The sequence below is a fragment of the Chelonia mydas genome, chromosome 5, assembly GCF_015237465.2.
Source record: "Chelonia mydas isolate rCheMyd1 chromosome 5, rCheMyd1.pri.v2, whole genome shotgun sequence".
NCBI classification, from domain to species: domain Eukaryota; kingdom Metazoa; phylum Chordata; order Testudines; family Cheloniidae; genus Chelonia; species Chelonia mydas.
Window position 1 is genome coordinate 105,216,475 of NC_051245.2, and position 27,972 is coordinate 105,244,446.

The 27,972-nt window shown below is 42.6% G+C and overlaps 1 protein-coding gene across 1 annotated transcript; it reads left to right on the plus strand.

Moving 5' to 3' along the window:
- Positions 1-590: 590 nt before the first annotated feature.
- Positions 591-27,972, plus strand: LURAP1L (leucine rich adaptor protein 1 like). The gene is made up of 2 exons (XM_007053424.4): positions 591-1,575; positions 27,243-27,972. The coding sequence occupies exons 1-2, from the start codon at positions 1,342-1,344 to the stop codon at positions 27,618-27,620; spliced, it is 612 nt and encodes a 203-aa protein (XP_007053486.1). The 5' UTR covers positions 591-1,341; the 3' UTR covers positions 27,621-27,972.

The window sequence follows — 27,972 nt, forward strand, 5'->3', positions numbered from 1 at the left end:
TAGACTGCATTTCCCAAGCTTGCTTGTTAGAATGTTGTGGGACTATGTTCAAAAGCCTTTCTAAAATCAAAGGGCATATGTGCTGCTATCCTGAGCGGCAAAAAGCAAAGTGGCATTGCCACTCTTGCTGGGCTCCAAACTTGACAGACTGTTTTCTTTTGTTCAAAGTTCATGTGATTGTCAACTTTTGAATGCTTCTGGGGGTTTTTTCTTTAAAAAAAATTCAGTGCCTGTAATCCTGCACATATGAGCAATTGTATGATTTAAAAAATCCTAGTGTATATAAACATGAATAACTATACATCATGGTTATATGCACAAACACCTGCACACATCAATAAGCAGATTTCAGTTTCCAGTGAATTTTTATGAACAATGGAGAGTTCTTTAATGTCCCTTTACTTTGAACTTCCTTGCTTTTATTAGCTCCTGTCAGAACCTTAAGCACTTTGTCCTCTGAATATAATATATGCTAAGTATTTCAACAGCGGAGACATTAAATGAATGCACAAAAATCTAGTTTGTGCCCCCCTCCCTCCTTTAGTCTAAAAGCGGCAGCATGCATGCATCATTAAGAGACTGGGCTGGGCAATCAGAGTGAGTCTCTTCTCTGTGCATTACGGTACAAGGGTTGGCCCTCATCTGGTCCACCTGCCACTGGGGTTTAAAGTTTCAGCCCATCGGGAAATACAATGACTTGGATCAAACTGCCCGGAGAGAAAGTCTGATTTCATCAGGGAAGTGGATAAACTGTAGCTATATGGGGAGAACATGGAGAGACAGCTCCGTAGGCGCGCACATGACAGGCTGTAAGCTGCTCAGCGTGTATCCTAGAAGCCAAAGACATTAAGGAAGCAGCAGACACATGACTACATGGGGGGAGAGAAAACAGCCAGCCTGGGAGTCTGCTGTACCTGGACTTGACTCCTTCCAGAAGGACAGATTATATGCAATGAACAGCCCGCCGCAATTCACCAGCTAAAGCAAGAAGCAAAAGGAGGAAGGGGCAGCCTCTCTGCTGGGCAAAGAGTTTTTTGCTTCCGCAGTTTCTTGCTTTGCAGCTGGTGACAGCGTGCGCGCCCGGGGGGGAAGGGGAGGGAGGGAGAGAGAGAGGCAGAAGTGGTTTGCCAATCAAACAATGCTGCTGGCGACCAGCTACTCCTCATGTCTCCCGCGGGTCACCTGCCCGGCTTGTCCGCCCCTCTCGGCGCTGCTGCGGTGGATCACAGAGACGCTGCTGACATGGAGAGGTTGGTGAGCCCGGGCCACTGCGGCTAGTGCTGGCTCGTCCGCTGCGCCTTGCACCGCCCTCAGTCCGGAAAGCCTCGCTGCGCACCAGCCATGGAAGAGGGTCCCCTGCCAGACCTGCGGGACGTCGAGCTGAAGCTGGGGCGCAAAGTGCCCGAGAGCCTGGCGCGCTCCCTGCGCGGGGAGGAGCCCGCTGCCCGGGACCGGAGCGGCGGAGGGGGCAGCGGCTTCTGCCCTGCTTCAGCCCCTGGGGCCTCCCGGCTCAGCAGCAGCGCCAGTGCCCTGGCGAGACTGGAGACCAAACTTCACCTCCTCAAGCAGGAGATGGTGAGTCTGGCACCGCGCCCGGGGGTGCGCGCTGCACACGGCGGGAGGGGGAGCGGGCGGGCGGAGTCCCCTTCACCCTGCTGCGCCCCGCGTCTCACTGCCCCGCGCCAGCGGCTGGCAAACCAACCCGTGCGCCGCTCACCCTGGACTTTGCTCGGCCACCATTCCCTTTTCGCCAGCCCCGTGCCTGTGAGCGTGCGCAGTGTAAGAGGGTGCCACTGAATGCCTTCTTCCTCACCCCCACACCTCTGCTGACAAGCGGGGCGAGAGAGCCCTCTGGGGTCTCTGTATTGCACACGGCTGGGTGGCGCTTTGAGTGGATTATGGACGGCGCTAAATAATGGGTGTTCCCTTGGTGGCCCTTGATATACTTTACAGTTCAGACTTAACTAACTGACAACTCCTGTCCTTGCCCTGTTGCTCCTTGAATTCTTGTAAAAAAAAAAAAAAAAAATACAATCTGGTATGATCTGCTCCACATACTTTGCTGAACTCCCCCATTTCCTGGTAGGGAGAAGTGCTGCTGATCTCTAGGCCCCTGTGCAATTAATTTCCATCACTGCCTACCCACACAAAACCAATTCTGAAAACAGCCCTGTTCCGGCTAGGCCAAAGGAGAGCAGCTAAATACATTCCCCGCTTCCTTTCTAGAAAGGGAGCCACTAATATCTTTCAGAATCTTTAGCAAGGTCTAGCCACTCCCCTTACACACTTCATTGATGGTTTCCTAATCCCATGTGAATATGGCCCCTTAAGGAACCATAGTGATAGACTCAAGGTGCTCAGTCTATTTAGTTTAACAAAGAAAAGGTTAAGGGGTGTCTTGATTACAGTCTGTAAGTACCTATATGCAGAACAGATATTTAATAATGGGTTCTTCAATCTAGCACAGATGGGTATAACACAATCCAATGCTAGACATATTCAGAGTCTGTGCAATAAGGCATACATTTTTAAAGGTGGGAGTAATTAATCGTTGGAACAATGCACCAAGTGTTGTGGGCTCTCCATCACTGATGATTCTTGACTCAAGATGGGATTTTTCCCCCTCAAAGATATGCTCTAGGAATTCTTTTGGGAATGTTCTATGGCCTGTGCTATACAGATCAGACTAGATGATCACGGTGGTCCCATCTGGCTTTAGAATCTAGGAAAAGATCATGTATAACAAAAGTTGCTATAATCCATGCACAGTCAAAGCAACTCCTACGTCCATGCTGTGGTCACAATTGCATAATGCCACCAAAGTGGCAGTGAGCAGGTTTCTCACCTGCTCAAGAGGTTTTCCAACTCCATGACTTTCAGGATATATGTACCTCATACGATTAGCTGGCAGAATGAAGAAAACTGACAGCCAGCGGTGTTTAGGTAGATTTTAGTCCTCTGAGTGATAACTTCTGACGTCTGGGGTATGTTAGCATATTGGTAAGCATTTAAGATAATGCCCTGAATTCTATTTATTGTAAATCTATACAAATACTCCATTTTAATGTGACTAATACTTTTCTAAAAGGATGTGAGCTCTTTACTCCTAAAAATTGTCCTGCCATCAGTCATTCAGTTTATAAGACTAAACTTCTGAGATCTATTTATTTCTCAACTGAGTATACTGGAATCTCTGTATGCTTCCATAAAAACCCCATTTATAATTTGGCAAAGTGGCTGTTTGTCTGTGGTCTGCCATTGGACCATGCAATATTTATTCATATTTTAACTCAACACTTATGTAAATGGTCCAGCTATATTATGCTAAGTGTTATGTACTGGGTTAAGTCTGTTTTTCATTAGAAGACCAACTCTGTTAAGCAACTGTTGGTTTTTTGTTTTTTTTTAAGTAAAATGCAGGTTTCACTTAAAATAGGCTGTCCTACCATGAAATTCACAGTGAGCACCTAGTGAACAGCATGCATTATCGCTAGTAGTCGGATTCTGATCTCTGTTACATCAGTGTAAGTGTAGAGTAACTCAGAAGTGTGTAGACAGCGGGTATTAAGGGAACCTGGCTTTACAGGCATATGAAAATCGTACCAATACATTTTGTAGTAACTCTCTATAACACTTCTCATACAGTTTTAATATAAACTCTATAGTAGCCGATAGTGTGGTGTGATATGATGGCTTTGTGGGGTCCCTTTTGGGATGAGCTGCATAAATAACTCGGGGCTCTGCTACTCATGGGTAAGGCTATGTTTCAGTCACGGGTATTTTTAGTAAAAGTCATGGGCAGTAAACAAAAATTCATGGCCCTGTGACCAGTCCATGACCTGTACTATGACTTGTACCACTGACTAAATCTTTGCGGGGGTGGGACAGGCGGCCCTGTGGGTGCTACATGTGATTGGCGGTGGGGGGCGGGAACAGCCCGGGGGTCCTGCGGGTGCTCTGGGGGAAGCAGCCCGTGACCCCACTGGTGCTGGGGGGTGGGGTGTGGCGGGGCTGGCAGGCTCCCTACCTGGCTCCTCATGGCTCCCCCCAGGCGGAGGTGCAGCCAGAAGGCTCCGTGCACTGTCTCCACCCCAAACACTAGCTCTGCAGCCCCCGTTGGCCATGAACCATGGCCAATGGGAGCTGCAGTGGTGGTGCCTGCAATTGGAGGCAGTACGCAGAGCTGTCTGCTGGGAGTTGAGGGATGATGCTGCTTCTGGGAAACCCCCTGAGGTAAGCTCTGCCCAGCACCGTCACCCACTCCCGTACCCCAGCCCCCAGCCCTGAGCCTCAACCCACACCAAAACTCCCGCTGCTGCTGTGGGAGAGGGGCACGTGTTGTACCAATAAAATAAAAACTAGCAGGATCTTATTAAAGGGAAAAAGGCAAAATACCACATTTATTGTGAATACAGAAAGAATCATAGTAAGCAGTTAGTTACAGCTGTAACATTCCATTCAATCTCATCTTTATTCACACATTCATTCATACACACACACACACACACAGGTTCTGCAAGGTTGTTATCATAGTAAGCAGTTAGTTATAGCTATAACATTGCATTCAATCTCATATTTATTCACACATTCATTCACACACACACACACACACACAGGTTCTGCAAAGTTGTTATCATAGTTACCAGCCTTAGAGTTGCTCATGCCAAGCCACTGGCCAGGTGGCCTGGACATGAGGAGGGAGCAGGGCCTTGTCAGATGCTCATCTGATGCTCCTGGAAGTTGGTTTGCAGAATCAGACCCCAAAGTTCTCACTTTTTAGAGTCTATTTTTATAGGAATTTCTTCCTATGCCAGTCTATGGGAATTGCTGCATCATGCTGTTGCTGAATCAATCAGCAGATGGCACATTCCTGACGGCTCCAAGATGTTATCTTGTTCTTTGGTTCTCCCATTCTTGAGGCTGTTGGGTGGATTCCAGTCTGCCCTCCGGGGGTCCTCTGGTTATTTCCACTTGACGCCTTCTTCAGCCGATGGACACTGGATTCTTAGGCTGGCACCTCCCTGATCATTCAGTTATTATCCACACCAAGCATCCATCCACATACATCCTCTATCTCTATTTTAATCACAATTGTTAATACAACAAAAGGGCGGGGAGTCTCTGGGTGCTGTTTCTGTTGTTAGAGTATTGCTTTGAGTCTCTGTGAATTGCTTTGAGAACAGACTCTGTCTTAGAATGTACTAACACAATTAGCAGCTTGCAAGTTTTCACACACAGAGGGAGAGAAACAGTACCAAAAACCAAGAGACCTCTTAATTAGTAATACCCTGGAATTTAAACTATGGGGAATCAAACTCATTTGTGGTTTTAATACAGAACTTCTTTAATATGATCCAACACACGGTGGCCCAAGACTGTCCCAGCAGTGGCCAGGGCGGCTGGCCCAGGGGCTGCCCAAGCTCCTCGGCCGGCCCCTGTGCCAGCCGCGCTGGCCCCTGCAGAAATCACAGAGGTCACAGAAAGTCACGGAATCCGTGACCTCCATGACAAACTCGCAGCCTTACCCCTGAGTAACATTGCAGTCTCAAACTTATGCTGATACTACTTTTATAATCCACCACATGGTATGCTTTTTGTATGTAGTATACATTGATGGGGGTGGGCTGGAATGAAGCATCTGGTTTGGGGAGGAAAAAACAAGGCTTAATTTACTGAGAGCTAGCGACAACTCAGATGCCTATTCTGTAGCCTGACAACCTAAATTTTAAGAATGGCCATTTCATACTAGAGCTATCACTCTTGCTTTTATACCTCATTGAATATGGTTTATACAAAGTATTCACCTAAACCAGTCTTGATACTTACTGTAATGATCACTCTATGAAGGTAATGGTGTCAAATTGTTACTTTAGATGTTCATTAGGTTTATTTGTTATGTGGCACTTAAAGATGCAAACCAAAGTTTCAGTCTAGCACAGCACAGTTACGGAGTGATGCATGTGCTGTGTTAGGGCAAGATAAAGTAGGTTACAGAGAACAGAGGAAGCTAATTTGGCATTAGTGAGTGCTGGTGCCTGTTTATGAAAATACTCCTGCCTCGTGGCATGAATAAGGCCAGATGGGGGGTAAGATACAATGTGACCATCCCCTTCCCCTCCTCCACTGTCACACACTGATGCTGGAACAGTTTGTATAATGGGTGTGCTGAGAGCCATTAAACCAAACTGTAAATCTATATATAATGGAGACCACTTCAAGCCGGGCGGTGCAGGAGGAACCCCTAGTTCCAGCACCTATTCTGTCACAGACACACACACAGGGTTCTCCAACCCCTCTGCTTGTCCACTGACCCCCCCCCCCATCCAATCCCCTCCACTGCTCTTTCTCCTGTGCCTGCTCTCATTCCCTCTAATTCTTCTGCTTAACCTCTCACTCTCCTGACTCTTTCCCCTCACTATACAAACATGCTTTAATCTCTCCGTTTAAAACAAAAAACAAAAACTTGACCCCTTTTGCCTCTTCTGTTATTGCCCATCACCCCTTCATTTCTACATTCATTGATCATGCTGTCTGCAATCTTGTCTGGAGTTCCTCTCCTCCAGTTCCATCCTGGACTCTCTCCAATCCAGGGCCATGGCATCCACTGAAACCACTCTCACCAAAGTCTGTAATGACTGTTTCCTAGCCAAAGTCAGAACTAGTATACCATCCTCATCCTCCTTGACATGTCAGCTGCCTTTGACGCTATTGACCATGCTCCTCTTCTTGGAATTTTGGCCTCCCTTGCCTTCCATGACGGTCCTCTCTTTGTTCTCCTCCAACCTCTCTAATCATTCCTTCAGTGTTGTGGCATACTGGCATGTACTGGCCCATTTATGTCCCTATATAAAATCTCCTTGGAGGCTCTCTGTAGTTTTGTATAAAGCATATTGAACACTAAGATTATTCTTATATGGTAACATAAAAAGAGAACTTTCCGTGTTACGCTGCTGATTCAAATCCATCCCAAGTCAGTACTCAACAAAGTTATTACAACCCAATAGCTGATCAGTGGCTTCTAGTGATCTCAGTCCCCTTCTTAGTGAACCAGTGTAATCTTTGCAAATTGACTATTGCTGACACTCTAGGAAAAGTGGCCAAGGATTGGTTAAGGCCATGGGCACAGAGTTGTTTTCTCACACACTAGAGGTCGCCTGGGCTGATCAGAGCTGAGGCCCATTGGTGAGAGTGTGAGGAAGCTTGCATTACTGATGTCCATGAGTCACCTGCTCTGTTAATTGGAGGGCTTTGATCTCCAGGACTGTGAAGAATTTTCCCTCTACATCAATCACTAAAAGAAAATATAGTTCAGGGAACATCCAGCACCACGGTAGTAATCCATGTACTCTATACACAAATGATCTGGGGGGTAAATGGAAGGATCTGTGTTCAGGAGATCAAAATGAAGGGCAGAGCCATGCACTAAATACTAACTGGGCACCTTTTCATTCTTGATTTATTCAGCCTTCTTTCCCTTCGAATACAGCCTCAATAGCAGTATACTGCAGTAAATAGCCAGGATTAATTCCCAGACCCTAACTGCTATTGTAAGCAATTATAAAATATTGCTTTCCTCAAAAGCCTTGTTTCTCTTCTCACAATAACCACACATAATTAACCAGGGAAAACATGATCTTAAAACACGTGAGAGGAGTAAAAATAAGCAAAGAGATTCTTAGTGGAGACCCTGCAAAAATCAACTTTCTTGTATCTTAGAAACAAAACAAGGAAAAAAAAAATCGGACAAGACAGGTTGAGGAGTATTTTGCCTTGGCTGTGTCTACAGTATGTGCAATATGCATCAGTAAAATAATGGGATCCTTTTTAATTTTTCAAGGGAACACGACAAAGGCAGTAGCCCTAGCCTTTTTTTTGGAGAAGACAAGGCAGGCTAGTAATGTTGGGAGTGTATATTGCACTTAACAGTGGTCTCTCATGGCTTATTTAAGGATGACATTTACAAGCTTAGCCCAGCCAACCCTGGATGCAGTGCTTTTTGGAAGGAAGGGATAAAGAAGTGGAGAGAATTTTGGGGTTGCCCAATAAACTATTTGAGATGTAGACAGTACAGACAGGGTGGGGGACACATTCAGAAGTGGTGTGTGAGACATTACAGGAGTTAGATGCATAACCTATGTACACGCATGCCCAGCTACTAAGTAGGTTGCAGACCACTGGTGATGTATACAGACCACAGTTTGAGATGCTCTCTTCTAGTTTATTCTTTTTTAAATTATGAGGTTAATTGCAATGGTGGAAGACCTAGATTAAGTATCAAAGTAAAAATGAAGCAGAGCTATTAGTCTTGCCACCTGCTGGAATTCAGTAGGCAAATATATTCATTTTCGTAACCTAGCCCTTCCTGCTCCTGGAGTTCCATCTCCTTTCCTTCTCCTGTTTTCTCTCAGGTTGAGAAGCTTTGAGAATGTGTAAGATAAAGAAGGTTAGGGGCAAGGCTGCTTTAACTTTTCTGTTACACCTTTGTATTAGTTGCTTAACTTTTCCCATCTAGCCATTAGTATATTGATTACACCAACTTTAGTGTCACTTATTGTCATACTAAGTGGGACAAAGTTAGGGTCTGTCTAATGAGTAAAAAAGAGGTGCTTTTTAAAATTGAGCTAACATGAGTTGAAACACACCATATCACCTAATTATAGACGCAGTCTAGCCCCTTTATAATGGTGTTTGCTAATTAGAACTTTCATCGTCTTCAGTGGAGATACGGCCCAGCATGTGTACACAGCATCACAAAGCTAAGTGCTGATTTTCTATTAAGTTGGTTATTAGAATTTTTTGGTTAAAATTTGACTGTAAATAAAATAGCCAACTGACGCAGTCTTAAGTCTGGGTAGGAGGGGCTGCTTCACCTTCGTTCCACCGATGAGCAACTGCAATGAGTTGTTGTTGTTAATTATTTGTATGCAGTGTTATTGTAGCCATGTTGGTCCCAGGATATTAGAGAGACAAGATGAGGTAATATGTTTTTTATTGGACCAACTTTTGTTGCTGAGAGAGAGAGAGAAGCTTTTGAGCTTACACAGCAGAGCTTTTCTTCAGGTCTGCAGTGGTTGGAGAATATTAGTCCTGAGACAAGGGGGGTGAGGCACGATCTTTTATTGGCCCAACTTCTGTAGGTGAGAGAGACAAGCTTCAGGTTCTGAAGAATAGCTCTATATAAGCTTGAAAGCTTGTCTCTCACTAACAGACGTCGGTCCAATAGAAAATTACTACCTCACTCACCTTGTCTTAGTAATTATTTGTATTACAGGGAGATGGAACAGAGGTGAAGTAACTTGCCCAAGGTCACACAGTAGTTCACTGACAGAGTCAGGAATGGAATCATAGGCCTCTTGATTCCCAGACCAGCACCTTATCTGCTAGCCCACGCTGTCTCTACTGTGTCTGGGTCGTCTTTGCCAGCAGGAATGTACCTGTCATGAGGAGCTTGTAGTCTTGAGGTGGAAGGTACATAGGTTTGGGGAACTAGTATAGAGATCCTCACATCTGACAAGGATGCACAGAACACTCCACAGGGAAAACATTATCTCATATATACATATAGACCCCCCCACACACATACATATCCTACTTGTTGTACAACATAGTCAAGTTCCTCACCCCTACTGCTTATGAGGGCTTGTCTACACTACCACTCGAGGTCGAGCTAAGATATGCAACTTCAGCTATGTGAAGAGCATAGCTTAAGTTGACATACTTAAATCTAGTTACCGCGATGTCTTCACTGCGGTAAATCGACAGCTGATGCTCTCCCGTCGATTCCGCTTGCGCTTCTTGTTCTGGTGGAGTACCGGAGTCGACTGGAGAGCGCTCAGCGGTCAATTTATCGCATCTATACTAGACGTGATAAATGGATCTCCGCTGGATCGATCGCTGCCTGCCGATCCGGCAGGTAGCGTAGACAAGACCTAAGACTCCTGCTGCCTCCAAAACTCTATTAAAGAACAATATGGACAAGCATTCGTGAAATCCACTTGCATACCCAAACCTCTGCTTCCAGCCTGTAGACCAGCTGTTCTTAAAACCACTGCGTTAGCCAATAGCATCACTATGAAAAATTTGAGGTAGAAATGCTTCTAGATATTGGTATTCAAATGAGTACATCAAGCACTTCACCATGCTTTGAATTCTGGTTGTACTCCCAAAGAAAGTAGCTTCTGAACTGCATTGGAGGTTCCTATAGCATTTAATGTTTAAAACAATTTACATAGATCAAGACATGTGACTTTCTTCCATGATAATTATTGTCTGACTGTGTGGAGGAAGTATTTTGGCATCAGAGCTGTTTTAATCCGTCATTGCTATCAGTCCCAGGGTTATTCAAAGGAATGTTATACTGTGCACAAAATATATTATCCTCAGATCTCTAAAGCTTGTGCATGAATCCCAAAGGCTTTTTTCAAATCCCATATGAGGTCACAAAATAAATAGACTTTCAATTTATTGAGGAAATTTGCATACAGTATAGATGCAGAATTTGGTCGGGATCAGTGATGAGCTGCCAAAATCTTAACAACTGGTTCCCTCCTCAGCCCACGAGGGGTCATGGCCCACCCCCGTCCCCCGGGACTCCTGCCCCATCCAACCCCCCGCATTCCTTGACGCCCCCCCTGCGGGACCCCTGCCCCATCCACCCCTGTCCCCTGACTGCCCCCAGAACCGGGCAGGAGGGTCTTGTGGGCCACCGTAGTGGGTGCCCATCACACCCCTAAGAGCCAGAGGGACCTGCTGGGGGGCAAGGTGGGGAGTCCCAGTGGTGCTTACCTGGGGCAGCTCCCAGGAAGCATCCGGCAGGTCCCTCTAGCTCCTAGGGGCAGGCTAGCATAGCTAGGGGGAAAGTAAGGGGAGCGGCCACTCCCGCACTGATCACATCAAAAGTGGCGCCTTAGACACCGGCTCCGTGGGTGCTCTGGGGCTGGAGCACCCATGGGGAAAATTTGGTGGGTGCAGAGCCCCCACCAGCAGCTCCGCGCCCGGCCCCAGCTCACCTCACCTCCGTTCCGCCTCCTCCCCTGAACGCGCCGCCCCACTCTGCTTCTCTGCCCCACCCCACCCCGCTTCCCGCAAATCAGCTGTTCACGCAGGAAGCCTGGGTGGGCTGAGAAGCAAGCGGCGGCTTCGCGCTCAGGCCCAGGGAGGCAGAGGTGAGCTGGGGTGGGGAGCGGTTCCCCTGCGCGCCCCAGGTTACCTGCTGCAGCGCGGGCAGCCCTCCTCACGCTGCCCCCCACCCCAGCTCACCTCCGTTCCGCTCTGCCTCCGTGGGCCTGAGTGCGAGGCCTCAGCCCTCCCAGGCTTCCCACATGAACAGCTGATTCGCGGGAAGCCGTTGGGGGCGGGGGCGTTCAGGGGAGGAGGTGGAGGTGGATTGGAGGTGAGCTGGGGCCGGGCGGGGAGCTACCCACCAAATTTTCCCCGTGGGTGCTACAGCCCTGGAGTACCCATGGAGTCAGCGCTGAAGGCACCACTTCTGGCCAGTTGTTAAATTTAGAAGCCCTTTTAAATTTAACAACCAGTTCCAGCAAACCGGTGCGAACCAGCTCCAGCTCACCACTGGTCAGGATGGATATGACCAACTAGGCTAAAAAGAACTCTTTGCAACTATCCTGAAACTCAAAATATATAATAAATGTGATGGGTTGAAGGAGTGAGCTATGTCACTAATTTATTTTTAAATATAGTAATTCAGACGGATAGGAAATGAGGAAGTCTTTTTGTAACCCTCACAAAATGAGTTAGGTCCTCGACTCTTCAGCCTTTAGCTGGTTTCCAGGTGACAATCACGCACACTCTTGATCATCATGGGAGTGCTCATTAGTTGCATAAATAGCTCCCTACCCTCTAAAGAAGAGAGATAGGGGAAACTTCATCTGTTCTGTGGCAAGTGGGATAATAGAAGAAGGAATGTGGTACTCCAAGAGTAAGGAAGACAGAGGGGCTGAGGCAGAAATTGTAAAATGTATTTAGGTACCTAATTTCCAGCTCCATGCCAACTCAGCTGCATTTTGGTGGGTGGGGCCAAAACTCCACCTATCCTTCACCCACTCCCCACATACCTATGGACTTAAACATGTGAATTGTGCTGTGAATCATGCCTCAGTTTGGATTAATACTAGCTTTATATTTAGTTTCCCAGGCTTTTTAATTAAGACCTCCAGAGCCATTTGACCGCCCGGCCCCAGCTCACCTCACCTCTGTTCTGCCTCCTCCCCTGAATGCGCTGCCCCACTCTGCTTCTCCGCCCCACCCCACCCCGCTTCCCGCGAATCAGCTGTTCACGCTGATTCTGATTCTGTTGGCCACAGAATCTCACCCACCCACCCCTGTAACAAACCCCTAACCTATTTCTGAGCTATTGAAGTCCTCAAATCATGGTTTAAAGACTTCAAGAGAATCCTCCAGCAAGTGACCCGTGCCCCACGCTACAGAGGAAGGCGAGAAACCCCCAGGATCTCTGCCAATCTGCCCTGGCGGAAAATTCCTTCCCTACCCCAAATATGGTGATCAGCTAAACCCTGAGCATGTGGGCAAGACTCACCAGCCAGACACCCAGGAAAGAATTCTATGTCGTAACTCACATCTCACCCCATCTAACATCCCATCAGAGGCCATTGGGCATATTTACCACTAATAGTCAAATATCAGTTAATTGCTACAATTAGGCTAACCCATCATACCATCCCCTCCATAAACTTATCAAGCTTAGTCTTGAAGCCAGATATGTCTTTTGCCCCCACTGCTCCCCTTGGAAGGCTGTTCCAGAACTTCACTGATGGTTAGAAACCTTCGTCTAATTTCAAGTCTAAACTTCCTGATGGCCAGTTTATATCCATTTGTTCTTGTGTCCACATTGGTATTGAACTTAAATAATTCCTCTTCCTCCCTGGTATTTATCCCTCTGATATATTTCTAGAGAGCCTGATATATTTATCCCTCTGATATATTTCCCCTCAGCCTTCTTTTGGTTAGGCTAAACAAGCCAAGCTCTTTGAGTCTCCTTTCATAAGACAGGTTTTCCATTCCTCAGTAGCCCTTCACTGTACCTGTTCCAGTTTGAATTCATCCTTCTTAAACATGGGAGACCAGAACTGCACACAGTATTCCAGATGAGGTCGCACCAGTGCCTTGTACTAACACCTCCTTATCTCTACTGGAAACACCTCGCCTGATGCATCCCAAGACTGCATTAGCTTTTCTCACGGCAATATCACATTGGCAGCCCATAGCCATCCTATGATCAACCAATATTCCGAGGTCCTTCTCCTCCTCTGTTACTTCCAAGTTATGTGTCCCCAATTTATAACAAAAATCCTTGTTATTAATCCTTAAATGCATGACCTTCCTCCCCTCCCCCATCTGACTTTCTGTATCTAGTGTGATTATTTCTCTGTTTTAATTACTGTTCTGTTGCAGTCCACCATCTCCAGAAGATGAAGCCAACTGATGTGTGTGCTGAGAGCAAGGTGTGGGTGAGGACAGAATGATGACGTGCGCTTTTTTATAGTTTGGGATTATGGAAAGACCAAATCCAGCAACTCCCTCCATGGTCAGAGAGGTCTTCCTAATAACTGGATCTGTGTGGTTCAGCTACACAAGAAGAGGGTGCACAGTTCACAGCCCACAGGGTCTCCTTGGATAGCAGCACAAAATGGGCAGGTGGGATTGGGGCTGGAGTGCGACCAGAAGAACTGCTGCAAGAATCCTCCAGTCCTCCTAATTCATAGCAGGGGGTGCATTGCACATGCAGAGGGCTACTTCAGCCACCAGAGTGAAGCAGCCTCCCTACAGTGACTATGTAGCTTGCTCCTTGGCCTAGTGGGGAGAATTCCAGCTTCCAGTGGAAATATTTAGCACACGACAGACTATTTGGTGTGGGTCCCTGGAATTAGTACTATGTGTATAGTAAATATTTCAGGTCAGAAGAGAAATTGTAAGGAATGCAGGAGTGAAAAGGGAAGCCTTTTTTGTGTACTGGCAAGAGAAGAGTAGAAGCAGTGCATGTAAATAACGCACAACTTCACACTCCATTTTCCATCAAATCTAGAAAGTATTGTCCATGCTTTCATAGGCTTTGTCTACACTACACAGCTCTTAGTGACATGGCCATGTCGCCATGGCTGTGTCGCTAAAAGTCGGGCAGTGTAAACACTGTTTGTCAGCACTTCCACCCGCTACAAGTGGAGTTCACATTGTCGACAGGAGAGTGCTCCTGCCAACAACGAGCCGTTTACACTGCCACTTGCCACGGCAAAACTTTTATCTTTCGGGGTGAGGGGGGCTTCTTTAAGCACCTGTGAACAACAAAAGTTTTGTCATTCAATTGGCAGTGTAGACAAAGTCTTAGTGTGTAGTAGTCCCTGGAATGGAGACACGGCTGCTGCCTCAGTATCCCTCCTGCCCCTTCCCTCCCCCTGAGTCAACAATGGCCTTCCCTGACAGGTATCGTGTTTTGGGATTCAGCCCTCCAGCTGAATGCAACAAGAGTCTTAGAGCAAAAAAAAAATCCAAACAGAAGTCAGCCCTTCCCCCTACCCTTTTTTAGCCTAGCCTGTGATTTCCAGACATCCTTCACAGCACTATATCTCCAATGATGTTGATGTTCCATGCTGAACCAGGACCAGACCATGCTTACCTTGTACCCTTTTTTGTAAAAGGCTACTGCTTGGGGGTAAGACTGTCCAATAAAGGGACAGTACACCCTGCTAAGATAGGGGCATAGTTAGGGCAAGCTGGCTGTGGCGTATTCCAGATAAGAAGGTGTCGTGCTGGCGGGTTAGCAGAAGCAACCAGAGAATATAGAAAGGTTGATATCTTTATCCTGTGTGCTCATTTTGTGCTCTAAAAGTTAGCAAACTAATTACGCCAGGATCTTTGACTGATGCTAGTCTCCCAGGAGACATCATTGGCCAGTAGTGTGTGTGTCTGGGTTTTTGTTTTGGTTTGGTTTGTTTTTTTTATCTGTGCTTGGCACAATGATTGTGACAGTGTTTCACTGATGTAGAGTTTGTCTAGAAAGTCATGCTTCTGTGTCCTCCAGAATGGATTACTTCAATGAGCTCTGGGACTACCTGTGAAGAGCACTTAAAAGCTACAGCTGGTGTAGAATTCAGCAGCTCTCTTGCTTATTGGTTTTGGTCTAAGGCAGCATTTTGCACCAGCCTGTCAAAACTAAACTAGCTTCCCATTTGCTTCTGGATGCAATTAAAAGTGAAGACACTGACCAAAGGACCCACATGTCATTTGGCTGCTGGCTGTTTGAGAGGGAAAGAGGTGATCTGTGCTCAACCACATCAGCTCAGATCAACTAAGGTGCTTGAGCTAACTATCTATAGATTTAAATACCTGAAAGAGCTACTGGCAGGGCATTCTCAGTGAAAAGCCTTCAAATCAGGAAATTCACTTCCCTTTTGTGTCTGGAAGAGCCAAAGTTTACTAATACTCATGGCATGGAGCAAAGCCCATGAAACACACATGGACAATAAGCTGGTAGAGGAGTGAGTAGCGCCGGGTTGGGGAAATTTTGTCCCATGGAAAAATGTAAACAAAACTGAAAAAAAATGTTTCTGCTGAAAAAATTAAAACTTGAAAGCCAAAAACTTTTGGCTTTAAACTGAAAAGTTTTCAGTTTGTGGTTACTTTAAAAAAAACAAAACAAAAATGTTGAATTTGAAAAGTTGCCTGATTCCCTCTGTCTTTATGAAACACAAATACCGTAATCAAAAACTTGCACACTTCTAATGCAATATAATTTAAAATGGATGCCAAACACCTGATAGAAACTTCTGGGAATGTCAGACCCTGATTTTAATTTTGCATCTCACATGCATCTTTTTAATTAGTTGTACTGTGAAATCAAATATGAACAGACTAGTACTTCAAGAAAGTTGAGATTTGGATCCAATTCCAGTTCTTAACTTTTGGACTCTGAAGTGGATATTATATCATATTATACTCTCAATATATACTTTTAATGTATATATTTTTAAAAAATTGCCTTAGTTTGAGAGTTACTTTTGACCATATGGCACACTACAGTCTTTCATGGTGAAATCCAAGCAACAGCTTCAGATTTGTATAAATCCATACTGCATACTAAAGATGATCTTTCAATTTCTTTTCTTTTGCACTCTTAAGTTTTTGACTGTACACAGTGTTTGGATCTAAGCCCATTAGATTAAGAGGGATCAGCAGAACAGGAATCAGCACTTACTTAGCAAACTCAGAAGTGAGCAAATGTTTTCCTATTCAGGCACCCAGTACTACACTATAGTACATACTGTCTACTCAGAGTCATAATTAAATAGGCTTATGTCAAGACAGGCAGGGATAATGCAGAGACTTAACTGTGCCATATTTGAAATTCAGTGGAAAAAAACTACGTATGTTATTGAGCCAGAATGCCATCTGATGGAGAGGGAGGGGGAGAAGTGAAGCTGTGTGTTGCTGCTGAGCCAGATGTCCAGAGCATATGATGATAACTCTGTCCTGTACCATCTGCTCCAACACTTGCTGACACCAGCAGCCATTTCTTGCCACTGGCTGTTGACCTAAATGTTTGCACTTGTATTATCATGTCTGCCAACGTATTTGGGTCCACATCAACTTTCTGAACATTTTGTTTCACCTCCATGTGATGTGAGACATATTTATAACATCAGAAGTTGTTTTTATAAACAGCAGCATCTGCATACTTAAAGGGGTTTAGAAAAATCTGGGCTATCATAAGTCAGGACAGCAATGAAGCTTTCCACTCCTCTCACCTCCATACACTATTGTTTCCCTAGAACATAAAAAAAGACATTTGAGGCTCTTTTAGGTGCAGTGGTCATTCTGGTGCCATATGCTAGACATCTGTCTTTATCACGCTTACTTCTGGGTCTTGCAGTATTTGAAGTGATGAATTAGACCTTAGTTTATGGTAATTTCCACGTATGTTCAACCTTTTACACAGGACTTAATTTCCGCTATTGTAGAATGCATGAAAAAATAGCTAAGATTACCTGACTCTCCTAGTGGTTTGCATTGCTCACTGTTAAGCTGTTGAACAGAAGACGAATATATCAGTCTGATACAGTATAACTGTCATAGACATAGTGAGGGTTTTTTCCTTTTCTTATTTCTTCCTCTCACACAATAGAGAATTGTCAGTATATTTGGGGCATGTGTGTTTTAGTTGTCATATGTAACTTCAAGATAGAGAACGCAGTTTGAGGAGGTATAGTACAGAATTATTTTTCTGTGGATTACAACTGGTTCATTTTGTGAGTAGCACAAATATTGCTAAATATTTGGCAAAGAGAACAGCAGATTGTAGTAAAATAACCCAAATAAATAAAGTGTAATTTAAGAGGGAGAAGAGACCTCGAGAAACTAACATGATGGCAGCACAACTTGACTGTGTGTGTTTCTTTTCTGTCAAATCGAAAGTGGATCACTTAATGAACAAAGTTTTACATTTGTTTGTGTTTCTGTAGCATATTAAGACAACTATAAATCATTAATAGTCTCATCTACTGTATCAAAACCATGAGTAATTATGCTATTAAAATATTCATGCTTAAAACTATTTTGCAGGCACCCACAAAAATGTTTTGGGAACCGTTTGTGGGATGATTTGAGCACTTAAGAACACTTCATTGAGCAAGTTGCTTTGCCTGCTTAGTGTAAAAGTAGTGAGTCTGACCTGCCATGCACACTTCCTCATTAAAAATAACAGGTGCTTGGTTCTGTGCCATTTTCAGGTGCTCTGTTTTCTTATTCTGCCTTTAAGTGGATTTCTGCTTACAGTTTAAAAAAGAAATCTCTCAATAAACTGAAGCCAAAGCATTTGCTGTCTCTCTCTCCTGTTTAAAGGCCGCTCATCGGAAAGTTTCATTATGTTGCTACAACATGTTACAAAAGTCCTAAAGAAACATTTTGTTGTGAGCTTTGAATGAATAGTTTCTCCTGAACTGCAGCAGACTGAAAGGAGATCATCGCAAGGCTGTGGTCTCCCTCTAAACCAGCAAGGTCAAGGGCTCAGACAGCAACAGTGAAGCCTTAATGACTGCTCATTTTAAAAGAGCTATGACTTAAAACTAATTGTGATATATGCTGGGTAACATCAACTAACATTATTTTGGGTACTTTGGAGGCTTGAAAGAAGAGGTATTAAAAGGCAAGAAATGGAAGCTGCTAACTCCCTTTTTTTTTCTCCCAATATTTTCTTAAGCTATTTTTCACCATAATCATTCTTAATCTCATTCATAATCATTACATGAAAAGAAGGTAATAAAAAAATGCAAAGGTTATGTGCTTCTCCGATTTGCCAAAATATTTTAAATATGAGTAATTATAAATGTTTAAAAGTACAGTTGATAATGGATAATTTACAATGCCCAAGAGTTTAGCAGCTCCAACTCCCACCTATCTTTCACTAAAAATGTAATTTGTATGAACTACAGCCCTCAAAAATGAGATAAGATCCATTGTAAATCTAAAAAACTCAAGGCGATAGGGAAATAAAAAATACTATTAGCCATGCAACATAACCTAGATCAGGTCAGAAGCAAAGAAGAAAGAAATGCAAAATTTGTTTTCTAAATCACCACCAATTTAACTTTTAGTGGAGAAGGTTGGTTTTCACATTCTGTTTGCAGCTCTGGCAGAGAATCCCTGTATGACCCTGGGAAGATCACATAGGTGAGTATTTTCAAACTTCAGGGTGAGAGGTTAGGCACCTAAATTTTGTATATTTGCATCTAAATAAATGGGCTGATATTTTTAAAAATGAACTGTGCTCCTGAAAATCTAGGCCTCTGATTTTGGTGCATCAGTATGAATTTAGGTGCACTAATCAACACTAAGACCTTGATTTAGCAAGGTCTCATTAAAGCCAATGAGACTACTGATGTGCTCAAGTGGCCTGGAGTTCCAGGAGCTCCTCTGAAAATCAATCAGGTTGCTCATGTATCTAGTATCCTAACTTAAGGGACTAACTTTCAAACTTTCATGCTTAAACATCTCCATGCCACCTTTTTCATAAGTAATAAAAGGGGTCATAATATTTCTCTACCTCCCATGAGCATCGTGAGGCTAAATTAGTTAAAGATAGTGAAGTGGTTTCAGATCCTCAGATGTAATGTACTATACAAATGCAAGGTAATATTAATAGCAGCACTCAGCGTTCTGTTGGGAAAAAGACTCAGCTGACTATATTACATAGTGAGATATCAGTAATAGAATCACAGTGAAAGGTATGTAAGACCCCCTACACTATAACCTTTACAGGATGTGGTGGTTGTTTGTACAGCACCTAGCACAATGGGAAACCTCTCCTGTCAGGAGCCTCAGGACGCTATTGTAGTACAAATATTAAACAATAGCTCACGGAGTCCATTCACCTACAAGTACAGAATTTAGTGCCCTGCTTGTGGTTATCACTTTGTAAATGAAGAATGCTGGTTTCATGGTTTATTGGCCAAATTCATCCCTTTTCTAAACAAATGTAACTCCAGTGACTTCAACAGAATTGTGCTCACATACACTGGGTCTGAACTTGAGTCTATTAATTTCTGTAGAGTTCAATTTGTGATATACGTCGTCTGCCAAGGACTGGCCTATGTGTTGCTGTTGGTGGGTTTGATACGCTGTCTGTGGTTGCTCTTTTAGCTGGTCAGACCACATATTTTCAAATAGCATGATGCCATCTATATATTGCTTAGGTGTAGATGATTTCTTCCGTTACCCAGAAGAAAGGACAAATTAATGAATTCACTAAACTACACTAAATTGCTACCACGTGAGAATTTTTGTAGTGGGAAAATTAATATCAGGAAAAACAGAGTATGCTTTATTGTTTTTGCTAGGAAATGGAGAAGACTCATAAAGCTCAGAGAGAGGTAACTTTTTCGATGTTGATTTATTGTTAAAATGTTTTTTAAAAGACTTGGTAAACTTGAAATATATTGAGATTAAATTCCAAAGAAAGCAGGGCTAACCCAGTAGAAAAAATAAAGAGGGAGATATCCATAGATGGTGCCAGAAAATTGTTCAGTATGAATAACAGAGGAACTAGAACAATTAGGGTAAAAAAGTTGAGACTCACGTATTTTACACACCTCATGAAAGGAAAACTACAGTAACTAATTCTAATATTTTAGCTGAGGTAACTACAGCGGTTGCATTTAAAATGTTACTTCTGTTTTGAAAGATTCTACTGGTTTGAGATTCTCTGTATATAAAATGGGAAATATCATTGGAACTGGGACTGTTTCTCAAAATGGAAGAACATTGCATCTGTGGCCAGTTTACCTACCCTCTGCCCACTAATCCTTCTCCCCAGAACTACTTCTCACACTCCAACCCTTTGAGCTGCTTTTAAGCAGCCACCATGTTTTGCTAATCTTTCCCTTCCCCCTCCACAAAATGTGGGATGTCTCTCCAAAATTATAAGGGACAGGACTGGTACTATTCAGCTCTAGACCAGCGATGGGTTTCCTTCCCATATATCTCCACAAAGTTTCCCAGCACTCACCTGATTTACTTGGGATGCACTCTGGGCAGAGGATTTGGCTTTAGGGCAACATTGTGTCACACTTCCTTGTCCATCTTCTGTTTTATATACTTGCCATCCATGCTGTAAAGCACACACAATAAAGCCAAGTGTTGTAAAATTTAAAATTAAAGAAATTATTTGTAATTAAAGTACACTTATAGCTACCATTAATACTGCCGTAACTCTGCTCTTGGCAAAGAGAGTCACATCGCTTCATCAACTAAAATAAAGGAGTGGTAGAATATTGAAAAAGGTCAAAAAATATTTCTAAGGATTTAATAATACCATGTATAGAAGGGAATTTGTAGTGTGCTGTATTCAGAAAACCATAGGCTGAGCATTGATTGCCAGTGGCCTTTTCTAGCAGCTATAGACATTATGAGCTTGATTTTAAAACTGATCTAATCCGAATCAATCCCTAACTCACTGTAGCTCACTCTCCAGGAGAAATAATAGTTTTCTACTATAAACTCTTTAAAAATATATATTCTCATTGAAGAAAACCTTTCTTTGCAGAACAGTCTTATACGTGAGTGGCTTAAACTGAAAAAGGAAGGGAGTCACCTGATTGTTTTCATAATTTTGTGTCACTCCCTCCAACTCATTCATCTGTTTTGATGTTGGTTGATGTTTACAGTTAGCTAGGAGAGCATTTGAAGAACCTTCCCTGGGGATGACATCAAATTAAGTGGCAGGGCATAAGGGCCAGCCTGTAGCCCCGGTTGCATGCTGTGGAGGAAGATAAGACAACAACTGTTTGCCAGAAAACTGGTACCTACTCATCTGAACTTTTCCCAGCCCCTGTTATGCACTGCTGTTAACTCATAAGAGCAGCTGTAGAAGCTTTTCTAAAGTAGTTTTAGATATGAATCCAACCTGTTCAGTTTGTCTCTGTGAAATGCATCTGTTACAGCGCTGTAATAAATGGAGCTGTCAAACATGATGGGATTATGTTTCCTTTAGTCACATTAATTGAATGTTCTTGCATTTTATTTGTTTACCACTATAGTTACATTGGCTAAAATCACATGACTGCATCCAAACTAATGTGATTATGTCTGGACTAAAGTAGATATAAGAGGCAAGAAGGCCATAGATAGCACTCCGTTATCTGATGAAATAAACCCCATTGAGGAGAGACAGTATTGTGTGGGCCACCTTTTGTGTTTGCATTTGGAAAAGTACAACCTTGGTATGAGCCACTTGGGAGTAAGTGGTGGTTTGTAAGGAGCGTGTGCAAGTCACCAAGAATGCAAAGAATTGCTACAAAGTAGGCTCTTCTGCACAAGAGCTGAAGCTGTGGATGTAATTATGGCAACAACGCGCTTCCTGTTAACTAGTTTTGAAATACATAAATCTTCTAATTTATCAAGAAGAAACCATTACATCAGTAACTTTATTGATGCTAGTGTTGTTTGGCACTGTATTTAATTAGCCTTCGGGGAAATTCCTTTTTCCTAAATTTGCTCAGTTTCAACAAGCTTGCATTACATATTGGGGGTGATTTGCTACTGTCACAATAGCAGGCCAGTTTCCAGGCAGATGTCTTGCAGTAATTTATTGAGGGGAGCAGAGGAGGCTGCTTAGGCAGGGGGGCTGGGAAATCATGAATCTCTGATTTCAAAACATCACATAAAAATAATGATGCGTGGAAAATATGATTAAAGTTGTGATTGGCAGTATTGCCTTGCAGAGTCCCAGATCCGTTAACTTAATAATGCTTGTGATACTGCCGTGAGGATAATTTAAAAGTCATTCTAAGATGGGGGAGGGAGAGGAGGCATGCATAAGAGTTAAACAGGCTCTGAAATACAGGGATATAAGATCCAGAGAAGCTTTTGAAATGTCTGCTGTACTAACAGAACAAGGATTTATTGAAAGGGGGGGGGGGGGGGTTGTGAGCAACTATATCAAGGTAATATAATTTAGTATATTTTGAAGGATTTGCAATTTAAAAATACAGTATGTATGGAAAAATCAAGTCCAGAATGTAGCCTTGCCAAAATAAGATAAAGCACTCAATTCCTCAGAGTATGAATTCCTTTCCAGGCTGTTGTGGATTAACAATGGTGATGCGGTATTCCTGTACAGAAATTTATGAATTTGGAGAACAAGATAAAATGCCTGTTGCCTGGCATGACAAATTTTATTCATTTTCTTTTTTATGTCTTAGTTGAATGAAACTCCATATTTAAAATAGACATTTACAGTAGTATATATCATTTCGGAATTAACCATCACAGAAATTGACATGTTAACTCATATGGAGGAAACACATTTACACTGTATTAAAAAAATGTACATTTTCACTTAATATATTAATATTTTAAATATAGAGAGAGAGACATATTTATATACAAATATATACATTTATAGACATACTAAACTCCATGTGACAAACATAATTTATATATTTAGAAAATATTAATGTACTAATAATTTATACATTTTCCTTTATTTGATTTTTGTAGACCAATATTTTCAGGTGCATAGGATTCTTATGTCTTTTATATTTTATGAACTATGGCCCACATGAATAGTTCACTTGAAATCAGTGGGACTACTCACACATGAGCGAAATATTACACACATGCATGTTTCCAGAATTAAGGGCCTATATGGCTGTACATATATAAATCTTATATCTGCAGTATGCAATGGTTGGGATTCTCAGAAGCATCCACCTCAGCTTAACTCTGCTCCCACTGAAGTTGATGGGAATTTCACCATCAGCTTCAATGGGACCAGAGTAAGGCCAATGCTGAGTGCTTCTGAAAACCCCACTTTACATTTATGTACCAAACAATATATATTTTAGTATGGCAAAATGTAATATGGCATCTAGGAACAAAGAATGTAGGCCACGCTTACACAATGGGGGACTCTATCCTGGGAAACAGTGACTCTGAAAAAGATTTGGGGAGTCATGGTGGATAATCAGCTGAACATGAGCTCCTAGTGCAATGCTGTGGCCAAAAGGGCTAATGCAGTCCTTGGATGCATAAGAAACAGAGGAGTCTCATGTAGGAGTAGACAGGTTATTTTACCTCTGTACTTGGTACAGGTATAACTGCTGCTGGAATACTATCTCCAGTTCTGGTGTCCACGGTTCAAGAAGGATGTTGATAAACTGGAGAGGGTTCAGAGAAGAGCCATGAGAAAGGTTTAGAAAACCATGAGTCATAGACTCAAGGAGCTCAGTCTATTTAGCTTAACAAATTAAAAATTAAGGGGCAACTTGATTATAGTCTGCAAGTTCTTCCCTGGAGAACAAATATTTAATAATGGCTTCTTCAGTCTAACAGTGAAAGGTATAACATGATCCAATGGCAGGAATGGAAGCTAGATAAATGCAGAGTGGAAACAAGATGTAAATTTTTAACAGTAAGAGTAACCATTTGAACAATTTACCAAGAGTTGTGGTGAATTCTCCATGAGCAATTTTTAAATCAGCCTTGGTTCGAAACTCTGCAAAAGACATTTGGGGTCAGATAAAACTTCATTAGACAGAAGGTTAGCTCGTTAACTTTACACATTTTCTCTAGATTAAATTTATGATTTTGGTTTATATTTAGCCCTTCTGCTTCCATTATCCCTACTCACTTGAATCTTTGAATCTCTGTTCGTTGTTAATAAACTTACTGTTTTAACTTTAAACATATTTAAATGCTGTGATATTGAACAATAAGCTGATCCTAAATTAAAGCATCCATGCTGTTGTTCCTTTTGGGGACAGCTGACCTGGTAATTCTGTGAGTGTTCATGGGTAAAGGGCTGAATACTACAGGGGCTTGAATACAAAGAGGCTTGTGTACTGAGGTACACTTGTTAACCTGCAAGGCACAGAAAGAGATGGCATAGCCTAGAGAAGAGAGTTTGGATGGCTGGGAAGGGCTGGCAGTGCCAGGGGAATGCTCCTTCTTCTCACTGGAGGCAGGGAGGTAACAAGGTGACACTTAGTCCTAGGCATCCTGAGAACCATTAAACCCTCACAAAACTTTCACAGATAACGTGAAATGAGGTGATTTTTATAAGTAGAATATTTTTACATTATATGAAGACTATTTTAAAATATAGCTTAAGAATGTATGTTTCTTTGACAGGGAAAAAAATGGCTTTTTGCAAGGGAGTACTATGCATTACATCAGGGTGGGCAAACTTTTTGGCTCAAGGGCCACATCTGGAACACCAGACCAGGGCAAGCCCCAGACCCCGCTCCCCCGTGGGAGCTTGAGGGCCGGATTAAAACATCTGATGGGCCAGACTCAGCCCATCATCTGTAGTTTGCCCACCACTGCATTACATTAGTACAGGAATTGGGAGAAACTGAGGATTTCTCTGCTTTGCACAAACCAATTATTTCAATCTTACACAGACACTGAGGCCAAAAATCAGGATAGAGAAATTTTTACCTAACTTTACCTCCAGACACCTTTCTTATACTGGTCTGGAGACAGGGTCTCTATGATAGCTCTAACTCCAAGTACACAAATTTTAGGGAAGCAGAGAATCACCTCACTGGTGTATTTAGATTGTGATTAGTAGCATTTTAAAACTATTGTCGTCTCCCACCTGAGGATTGATTTGCACATCGACATCTCCGAAATTGCCAGCCTACCCTTGTGCAACCTGAACCCTTGCTGTCATATTTGATAATTCCAGGAACTGTTACTATCAGATACTCTTGCCCCTCCACCTGACCTACCGCGAATATCATTACCTATCGGTATAGGCCAACTTCATCGTATCATCTGGGAAATACTGTACCACTGTTAGAGGAAGTTAGGAAAGACTGTTCTGATAACGTCAGGTGCTCATGAATTTAGAGGTGCTGGATACATAGACTAAAGTCTTGTTGGCCTCTCTGACCCTCATATTCAGTGCATTTCTTTCATGTGACAATTGCGGTTTTATTATTTCTAAGTGAAGAATTCTGCAGTTCTGCACAGAATCTTGGCAACCCTGATTCTGGTTCTGATCAATCCTGGCAAGGAATATATTTTTGTTTTTAACAACCCCTCTCATGGGAAGGCAACAAATAAACACCTGTGCTACATCATTATTCCCTGGATTGCTCAAATTCCCACATTCACACAATAATTGTAACTTTTAATTGGGTTTTAAGAAAATAAAGAAACTAAACATTGATATTCCCATTGAAATGTACCACTACAGCAGTCCATTGTGCTCGAGTCACAGACATTTCAATAGTTTGTGCCAACCAATACAGTTAAATTGTTGTCAGAATGTAGATAAGATGCCATATAGGCTTTTTATTTACTTTATTTAAATCCATCACTAGTGAGCTGCTGGATTAATAAACTTCACCTGACCTGATTTTAAAAATAATCTGCAATGCCAGCAATGTAATTATTTTACTTTCAGTTAATTATTAGGCATTGGTGTGTGTGTGTGTGTATGTGTGTTACGGTGGTGCCTAGGGGCCCCAACCATGGTTGGGGCACCATTGTGCTAGGCACTGTACATACATGTAGTAAGAGACCATTCCTGCCTCCAAGAGTTTACAGTCTAAATAGATGAGAGACAAAAAGTGAGAGGGGAAACTGAAGGATAAAGAGGAAGAATGACTTCAAGCTCCAAAGTCATGCAGCAGTTCAGTGGCGGAGCCAGGAATTAGAACCTGAACTCCTGATCCGTCGGCATTGCCCTATCCAATGAGCAATACTGCCTCTTTTTCAGTGATAAGTTTCATGATCAGAGGAAACTTCCCTCAATTTTTGTTCCCCCTACTGCTTTACTCAGCAAAGCTGGTTAGTTCCGTTCTCTTGCGGCCACCAGAACTTACAACTCTATTTAAAACTTGCTTGGCTGCTTGTAAGTCACAGAACAGTACTGTCTTTGGCATATGTATGTGTTTCTGTGCATGTCTGGTGGCAGTAACTGAGATTACATAATTAATTTAGGATTTGCAGCCCAGCTAAGCTATCTTTTTAACTGTGAAATACTTATACTGAAACTTGCAACCTGAACTCGGATATGCTTTGAGAGTCAGTGTACTGCAAGCCTTCCTCACAACTTATGCACAGTTGAGGACTCAGTCAATACTCTGAGTTACAGTACCAATAAGAGAGGCTCTGGATAAAGAGAGTGCAGGAGAATGTAAGTTTTGTACATATAATATGTGTCCTACATTCAGCGTGTTTACAGGTAAAAGGTTGAATTTATGTCCTGTTTCTTTGAGACCTGAAGGAAATGAAAACACTCAACACTGTTCCTTTAAATGGTAGCGGCTCTTCCAATAACATTTCACCAGTATTCCGATGAGTCCTGTGGTGGACTAATTTAAAAATGAAGTAAGATTAGTTTCTATTAAATGTCTATAAGGGCTTAACTCCCACTGAAGTAAATGGAAAGGATCTCATCGACTTCAGCTGGAGTTGGATTGGGACCTATATTATTGTATAGCCCAGGACAATTACAAAGTGCAAAGGTACTGATTATAAGTACATTATAGTGGAATACGGACATGGAATAATATCTCTCAAATGTTAGTATCCACTACTGCTTTATTAAAAATATCAAATCCAGATTTCATGCTTGAAATCTGCTATCATTTACTTTTTACCTCTCCGTTTGGTCACAGCCTACTATGGTTTAAATTGGTTTCACACCCATTTGTTTAAAAAAATACAGTAAAATTGATTTTTGTTGTTGTTTTACCATGTAGGTTAATCTCCGAGCCACTGACGTCCGGCTCATGCGCCAGCTGCTCATCATCAACGAAAGCATCGAATCAATAAAGTGGGTGATTGAAGAGAAGGGAGCCATCATCAGCAGAGGTAGTAGTTTGAGTGGCAGCCTTTGCAGCTTGCTGGAAAGTCAGGAGACCTCCCTTCAAGGCAGCTATAACAGTTTACAAGATTGTAGTGATGGACTGGATGGAATATCAGTGGGGAGTTACCTGGACACTTTGGTGGATGATGTCCCAGGTCACCACACCCCTTCAGATATGGAACAGTTCACTGATACTTCTATTCTAGAGGCCTCACAGACTCTGCACAAGCATCCCAAAATTGAGTCTGATGAATACTACTGTTTTGGTTAATAAAAAGAAGTTCCAGAGGGACATGTGTGCACTTGTATTTATCTTCCTTCTTTGCTGCTATTTTATTTTGTGTGCAAAAAAAAAAATCCTTTTTAAAAAGAAAATTTACTTTGAATCCACTTTAGAATTTTGCTGTTGCTTCTAACTTTTCTCATTCTGGGTAGTTTGTTAGCTTTTTTTTCCTTTTCTTTATCTTAATTTATTGCTGTGGGTTTGGGTTTTGTTTTATAATCCCATATTTACAACTTTAAAAAAGATGAAGGAAAAAGCTTTTATCTTCAAAACAAGACATCAGGGATTGAAAGTACCAGTTTATATTTGTTTGACAATAAAACACCTACTGATACGTGTA

Excerpts from the sequence above, each read along its gene's own strand:
- LURAP1L (XM_007053424.4), top strand. The coding sequence starts at position 1,342 with ATGGAAGAGGGTCCCCTGCCAGACCTGCGGGACGTCGAGCTGAAGCTG. Across the intron at positions 1,576-27,242 it reads ACCTCCTCAAGCAGGAGATG|GTTAATCTCCGAGCCACTGA; the intron begins GTGAGTCTGGCA and ends TTTACCATGTAG.